This window comes from Hipposideros armiger, unplaced genomic scaffold, assembly GCF_001890085.2.
Source record: "Hipposideros armiger isolate ML-2016 unplaced genomic scaffold, ASM189008v1 scaffold_553, whole genome shotgun sequence".
NCBI classification, from domain to species: domain Eukaryota; kingdom Metazoa; phylum Chordata; class Mammalia; order Chiroptera; family Hipposideridae; genus Hipposideros; species Hipposideros armiger.
In genome coordinates this window covers 608,178-616,227 of record NW_017731903.1, presented here as the reverse complement: position 1 = coordinate 616,227, position 8,050 = coordinate 608,178, and the positions used below count along the sequence as shown (strand labels likewise).

Sequence of the window (8,050 nt, the reverse complement as noted above, 5' to 3'; positions counted from 1 at the left end):
GCTGGAGCTGCATGCAGATTGGAAGTGGACCAGTCTACTTTGATTTCTGGAGATAATGAGGAGAGGTAAAGAAAGTCCATTTAGGGTCTCGGCCGTCTCAGTATGAGATCCATAAAGCAGATATGGGAGTAGGACCTAGCAACAAAAGACTGTATGTGTCTTCTTTCTGAGTTCCTGTGTATTTCTGGAATCCAGCCTTCCAAGCTTCCAGCTCCCAGCCTCTATTTCCCACTCAGTTAGCAGATCCTCTCCTTTCCTGAAGGACTTCTGCCCACCCTTATCCCTTCCCTTTTAGTGCTTTCAGAGATGTACAACTTTACCCTGGTCTTAAGACCTGGATCTTGCTAGTTACCCCTGTGTTTCATTCTATCTCTTTGCAACCAAACTAGTCTATGCCAGTGCCTAATGCAGTTCAGTTTAAGTGTGTGAACCCTGCTGTCAGACTGCCTGGATTTCAAACCAGCTCCTCTACTAGGGGGATCAGGGAAAGCAAACAGTTGGGTTAGCCCAGGGTCAAGTTTAGGTGAGGCGAGACAAGAGGAGGTCAAGGGCTCAAAGGGTGCTGTGGTGCCAGTGAAAGCAAGGTAGAAATGATGCAGGCTGGGTGCCAAAGAGGCTTTTCCTCCTTACTTTTTTCTTTTTAATTCCCAACAATCTATCTGTTTTTCTGTCATATTCTGAAATGTTCTCCAAGACCATTAATAACGTATTTATCAGACACACAATTTTCCTTCCTGTCGTCCCATTTTCCTAGATATTTTAGTAGTATTTGATATCAATGGGGAGGAAAGTGGAATAGAAATCCAGAGAGTATTTGTCTTCTCCCTGGCTGAGGGACATGTAACTCAGAATTGTCCTATGTGACATGGGGTGGGGCCCTGTGGGCTGTGGAAGGATCGTGTACCTGTACAGCTGGTCAGATGTGCCCCCTGCCATTTTCTGACCTTGAGACTCGGGAGAGTCGTTTGACTTCTAAGACTCAGTTGCATCACCTGTAGAAAGGAGATAATGGACTCTGTTTTGTCTGCACGACCGGCGCATTTTGGAAGGAGATAGTGAAATATATGTGTTAGTGTACACAGGTAAATTTGCCCCAGAGAAGGCCCTAAGAACAAGACTTACTGTCTCTCTCCTAACCTGTCAGTGTCCCCTTCCCATTTCCCCCCAATTGTTACTGTTTTCAGTCATTCTGTTATTACTCATCCTTGAAAACTCCTAAATTCATTTGTTTACTTATTCATGCATTTATTCATTCATCTATTCATTCATGCAGCATTTGAGTTCCTACTGTGTGCAAGTCCTTGTTGATGTATCTCTCAGTAATGATGAAGATGATGCCTACAATTTGTTGAGCACATATTCTGTGCCAGGCACTGTGCTAAATGCTTTACTGCGGTCTTATTGAATCCTCACAACATTCCTGTGAGGTAGGCATTATTTCCGCCTTTCTTTTTCAGATGAGGTAATTGGGGCTCTGAAAGTTAAATGTCTTGACCAGAGTTATACAGGTGAGGAAGGAGGAGGACCAAAGCTGTACTCAGGTCTGTCTCTGGAGCCCACGCAGGTCTGCTGCCTCTTTCCCCATGTCTGATCTATCATCAGGTCTTCCCAGGGCTGTTTGGTACTGTCTCTGAATCGGCCCCTTTCCTCTTGTCTCTCATGAGCCTCATTCAGACCCTCCTCAGCCCTTGCTCATTACTGCAGCCAGCCCCCTTGCTGTTATCCCTGTCTTTACCAAGTTGCTCCCATCTCCACTCCATCCGTTCTACCACCAGTTTGATCTTCCTAAAGTAGTTTTCATTATGCTAGTCTCCTGCTCAAGAAGAGACTGGCTTCCTGTTATTGGATCAAGTCCATCTATCTCTACCTGATGGTAAAGTCCCTGACTATCCGTACTTACCTTCTAGTACGTGTAAATATTGATGTGTTTATTTAGTCAATAAATATTTGATGCCTAGAACTAAGGGTGATGGGATCATAAAGAGGAAAAGTTGTGGGCTCTACTTTAAAAGGTTTATGGTTTAATAGAAGAACGCATCTTGATTTTTTTGCTTCAGTCCAACTAGACTTCTTTGATATTCCCTAGTTAAGCAAATTATTTCTGTCTCTATTCATACTGGTTCACAATTTATAGTGTTTGTAGGCCTTTCCACGTATGCAAAAAACAACAACCTATAATTCAAGGTCTAGTTAGATACCGCTTTTCTTTCTAGCTCACCTTTCTCCTGTCTGTAACCCTTAAAATATTTATTGTCTAGGTATTTTAAGACTTATATACCATCTGTTATCATGTCAGGTGATTCTTTGCACTTCTACAGCTTCTGCACTTTTTACAAAGCACTTGCATGTACTTTATCTTACTCACGCCTCATAATATTAATGTAGATATGGGAGAAGAAATAGCCCCCAAGAAGTTAGGTAACTGTATATACCTGTGTGGCTAGTGAGTTGTGAGGTTGTTCTTAGATATGAGCTCCTTTGCATCTCCGAAGGCAGTGTGGTCTAGACCAGGGGTTCGGCAAACTTTTGAGACAGAAGAGCCGCCAGGGGTCAGCAAACTCCGGCTCGTGAGCCACATGTGGCTCTTTGGGCACGTACATGTGGCTCTGAAGTAAAATTGAAAATGAAAATAAAAGTATCATAGTTTCATTTATAAAATTTTTAAAGGATATTATTCACATAATGGTGATTATGTAAAAATATATTTATGGCTCTCAAATAATTTTTAAATTATTGCGAGGGACAGGATTCACTCTTCCAGGGGTTGGCAAACTTTTGAGACAGAACGTACCCAAAGAGCCGCATGTGGCTCACAAGCCGCAGTTTGCCGACCCCTGGTCTAGAGGACGAGCATGTCCTTGGAAGCCTAGAGATGTCTGATAACAGTGAAGAGAGTAGAATGTGCAGAGGATTCCAGTTCAGGCTTTGGTTCCAGTTTGGGCTCCACTCCTCACCTTCTGTGTAACTTCAGAGACTGTTGTCCAGTTCTCTAAGCCTGAATTTCCTTGTCTGTGCTGTGTCTGGCCTGCCTCTCAATGGTGTTATTGTGATGTCCAGATATGATGATCACAACATTGTTATTAGCTAACTTTTGTTGAGTACTTATTAAATACCAGGCAATATCTTAAATGTCCTACGTGGATTATCTTGGCTAATCCTCACAACAGCTCTCTCAGAGCTGTAGCTACCAAGTGGTGAAGCCAGGAATTGGATGTAAGCAGACTGAGTCTAAAACCAAGGTACTCTGTAGGCTGTAAAGTGTTCTGAACATGTGAAGTCCGGACAGCAAGAATGTGCATGGCCCCACTCAGCTGTGTAATGTGATTGGAGAAGGGAGGAGGCAGCATGGAGATTTTGCAGGGTAGGAGTTTGGCCAGGTGGTTTGGCCAGGATTGAAAATGCGGAGAGGTGTTTGGGGGCCTTAGATCCGGCTGTTGGTTACCAGTCTACTATTAGGCTCTCTGGGCTGCTTTATAAAGAGCGAGGAATGGAGGGAGACCCTGTTTGGCCAGTGAAGCCAGTTCGGACAAGGCAGGTATGCCTAGGCCCAGGGTGTCTAGATCCACACCACACCCAGTAGAGTCATGGGTCAGACCTCAGGCCAACCTGCTGGCTACTTAGGGGTTTGGGACCCTGGTCTGTTGGTTCCTAGCCCATGTTAGATGGGTAAATGAATGAAGTGGTATCGTTACATAGCCCTCTGGAGACCTTTCACTAGAATGCACAATCTTACATTAAACATTTTACATTATAAAAGTAATACATACATGGTTATTAAAGACATTCTGTAAAATAACACAAATATAGACAGTAAACCATCGTATCAGGTGATTGAGGTGAACTGGGCTGTGTGCTTTTGGCCATTGCCCTTAGGAATCCAGTTGAACCTGATACTCTTGGGATTCAGAGACTGACCATTGATAACCACCAGAGGGGAGAAAGTGACTGTGGCAGCCCTTTCCAGCATGGGGTATTTGAGGTGCTTTGCTGTGTGTGTGAAGTTGCCTATGTTACTGCCCTTCCTTTGCTGGATGTTGGGCTGGACCTGGCTCCTCTGGCCCAGTGTGAGATTGAAATCCAGACCCTAACCCTAGTGTCATGATTTTGGACCCCGAGTCCAGAGTTTAGAAAGGGAACGGAGAAGAACACTAGAAAGGGCGACGAGAGACCCTTATTTTGGCTGTGTGGAGGCCCTAGGCAGCTGATGGTTTTGAAGTGTCACTTGATTCTTTCAATCTTGCTGCAGCCTCACATCCTGGGGGGGCAGGGCAGTGATGGTGAGGGGTGCAGACTAGGAGGGCCCATCAGGGCTGTGCTCCCAGCCCTAGGACAGTATACTCTAGAGGTGAGTGCTGAGGGCTGTGGCTGGGCCTAGCCCTGGAGTCCGTGCCCTTCTTGTCTGGCCCAGGTGAAGCAGGGGGGCACTAGGACCCAGAGGCTAGCACCGTTCCTGACAAGTCTAGAGCAGCACTAGCGCAGAGTGAGTCTCATCAGCTGGCAAGCAGGATTCGGTGTCTCTGGGTTCAGGAATCCTCGGGCAGCAGAGGGGACTTGCTCCTCAGTCCTTATTTCTACCCCTACCCCTGCCCCAGCAGGTCCATGGACTGGGGAAGGCCATACCTGATGGCTTCTGTGTCTGTCCATGAGGGCCTGGAGCCCTGACCCTCCTGCCTAGGTTTCTGCCTTTTCTCTCTGTCTTTGGCCAGCCGGGGAGGGGGTAGAGGCCGTAGAGGCCAGGTGAGCAACATGGCCCAGAGCAAGAGGCATGTGTATAGCCGGGTAAGTGGCCTTGATCTGGGGTGGCCCTGGGAGGGCTGCTGGGAAAGGCCTGGGTGCCTGTGGACATTGCTGTGGGGGCTGGGGAGACTGGCTGGAGCTGGGATGGGGCCACTCGCAGCCCTGATGGTGTTAGGCTAGGCAGGCTTCCTCTCCCAGAGTTGGGCCCTCTGTGGGGACTGGGGAGGCCTGACCTTTGACTCTAATTGGACCTCAGGCCAGAGGTTCCTGAGGGGGGCTAGACGATCCTGGGGACGCTGAATGGGGTCGGTGGGTTGGAAGGGCTTTTATAGTGAAGCCTTTCTTTAGAGCTGCTTTGTCGTTTGTCACTTGCTTTCTCTCTCTTCTGGCTATGATTGAATCTGTACACACTGTGTGTCCACCTGGCTCTGAGAGGCTTATTAGGGTTGGGAGGTGCGGGGAGTCTCTGAGTTTGGGGCCAGCCCTGATGTCACTGTGAGTTCCTTTGATTTATAGGTCCATGAAAGGTACCCTACATATCCCAGGTATGATTGGGGTCCTGGAGCCCCTGGGAGCTCCTCACCTTCCTGGACGAGCTCTTTGGGGATGGGAATTAGGGAGTGACAGGCTCTGGCAGGGCTCCCTTCTGAAGCCAAGTGGGGGTATTGGGAAGGGAGCCCTGTGGAGCCTTTAGGACCATGGTGTCACTTCTTCACACCTCATTCATTTTTTTTGCTCCGAGGCCCTTAGTTCATGGAGCTGCTATTGCTAAAAATGGCCTAGGTGTGATTTTCTTCTAAACCATGGGCCTATTTGGTACCTGATTTCATGTTGTGTCCTGTCATTATGGGTGTGTCAGAAGCTGAGAGCTTCCCAAGGACAATGTTTAGTCTATTCCTTTGCCCTGTCCATCCTTGGCATGATAAGCCATTCATTTGGACCACTGGGCAGAGTCTGGGGACCAGAGTGCAGGACAGATCTGAGGTGCCTGATTTACCTGGCCTTGTTTTACTTTTTGTAGCAACATAGTATGGGGGAAGGCTCTCTAGAGCTTAGGGGTAGAGAGTTGATAGAACAGTGCTCAGGCCAGGAAGAAGGGAGTTAAATTCTTGAATGGGCTGCAGTGAGGCACCCAGGAGCATCATGGGTGTGTGGATGGGGGTGGGGGGAGTTAGGTCTAGAAGGAGTGGTGGTGACTTGAGGGCTACAAGGAGGCACAATTGTGTGCCTCTGGAAGAGAGAGGCCTAAGAGAGCCATTTGAACACAGGGAAGACAGCGACAGTGGGGAAGGGAACAGGATTCTGTGGAACAGTTAATACTTCCCAGAGACACCTGAATCGCCTGTCTTTCCAACTCTGGCTCCTGAGTCAGGGCATTGGGTTGTGGGGAGCCTGGTCTAAACAGTTATTTGCTTGAGCTTCATTCCCCTCCTTGGGGGCAGTTCACCTGAGAAAGCAGTCATGTGTTGACATTCACAGATCTATTAATGAATTCTTTTTTTTTTTTTTAAGATTTTATTGGGGAATCGGGAAAGGGGAACAGACAAGTTGCTATCCTTTTGTTCTTCAGTCTAGTTGTGGAGGATGTCGCTTCGCTGGCCCATGTTGGTATTATCATTGTGCTCTTCCCGGATGAGGCAGTCGCTCGCCGGCCATTGGATGGCTGCTCATGGCGGCTCACGGCAGCTCATGCCTGCTGCCGGCCGCTCACGCTGGCTGCCAGCCACTCACCGTAGCTTACGGCACCCCACTGCAGCAGGAGCTGCAGCCTACACTGTCGCTGGTGACTGACGGTGGCCCAGCTCCAGGTCGAGCAGTTGTTCACCATCTTAGCTGTAGAGGGCAGCGTCACTGGTCCTCATGTGAGATCCGAACCGGGGCCCTGCTGCTCAGAGCTGGCGTCTCAAGCCAACTCTTAACCAACGTGCCACTTGGCCGGCCCTATTAATGAATTCTTATTTGTTATAAAATTTAAATATAAACTCTTAAAAATTCTGGCTGATTCCAGTGGGGCTTGGAGAAGTCTTAGAAGAACATATCACAGACATTTTTCAGAAGGGAATTTGGGGGCCCACTTCACCCTGCGAATGGGGTTCAGGGAAGTGACTTCTGGTCCTTTTTCAGTCCAGGATCCTGACTGGGGCCTTTGTAATGCATTAGGATGGCACCCTTGACCCAAGGCCTTTAATGGTGTATGTTTGCATGTCTTTCTTTCAGACGCCCAGTGGTAGCAGAATGAGTGCAGAGGCAAGCGGCCGGCCTCTACGAGTAGGCTCCCGTGTGGAGGTGATTGGAAAAGGTCACCGAGGCACTGTGGCCTATGTTGGTGCCACACTCTTTGCCACTGGCAAATGGGTAGGTGTGATCCTGGATGAAGCAAAGGGCAAGAATGATGGAACTGTCCAAGGCAGGAAGTACTTCACTTGCGATGAAGGGCATGGCATCTTTGTGCGCCAATCCCAGGTACTTACGCCCTACTTCTGTGTGTGTGTATGTGTGTGTGTGTGTGTGTGTGTGTGTGTGTGTACATGTGCACATGCTGTGTTGCATGTACAGCTGGTGTGTTGGTGACCCTTTTTCCTGGGCATGAGCATAAGTCTGGTTGGGAGAGTGGGAGGTAGTAGGGGAGGAAAGATTGGAGATCCATCCTTAGGTAAGCTGCCCTGTCCCCCAGGCTTGCCTGGGGCTTGGAGAGGGGCCCATATTACAGCGTAACATTCTTGATCTGGCTATATTGAGTCTATTCTGTGGCCTCAGATCCAGGTATTTGAAGATGGAGCAGATACTACTTCCCCAGAGACACCTGATTCTTCTGCCTCAAAGGTCCTCAAAAGAGGTAACAACCACCCACTTAACTTGCCTCCCCCTCCCCGCCACATCCAGGAGTCCTCAGGACTTCTCCCCAGAACACAGGGCCATGGTGGATACTGAGATTTTCTATCACCACCATATTTCCTTGTTACATCTTTCCTTTCCTGCCATAATGTTCCCTGTCCCTGCCCCTATATACAAACACAAACTTGTTTCTATTTGCTTTCTACAGAGGGAACTGACTCAGCTGCCAAGACCAGCAAACTGGTGAGTGGTTGGGGGTGGGAGTGGGGAGTAATAGAGAGAAGGAGGGGAAGCAGAGAGAGGCAGGAGACCCAATGCCAGGCGGGTAGAAGCAGGAGGTGAGTAAACCGAGTTAGCCTGCTAGTTTTCAGCCTCCCTGAGAATGCAGATTTCTGGGTGTGAGCTGCTGTTTTAGGGGTGAATGGTAGGGAACAACTATTAGGGTCTGGAAGTTCAGGGTCAAATGGAACTGAGGCTG

The 8,050-nt window shown here is 48.4% G+C and overlaps 1 protein-coding gene across 7 annotated transcripts in view; it reads left to right on the top strand.

The window, feature by feature from the left end:
• DCTN1 (dynactin subunit 1) overlaps positions 1-8,050 on the top strand; it is a 35,290-nt gene that overhangs the window by 6,737 nt on the left and 20,503 nt on the right. For 5 of the 7 annotated variants that reach the window (XM_019623537.1, XM_019623540.1, XM_019623538.1 and 2 more), the window contains exons 1-4: positions 4,469-4,779; positions 6,955-7,200; positions 7,495-7,573; positions 7,781-7,815. In XM_019623537.1, the coding sequence (XP_019479082.1) occupies positions 4,747-4,779; positions 6,955-7,200; positions 7,495-7,573; positions 7,781-7,815 (393 nt within the window). In that variant the 5' untranslated portion in view covers positions 4,469-4,746. Of the gene's footprint in view, positions 1-4,433; positions 4,780-6,954; positions 7,201-7,494; positions 7,574-7,780; positions 7,816-8,050 lie in introns of those variants that run through there. The other 2 variants (XM_019623539.1, XM_019623541.1) reach the window with 2 other exon arrangements.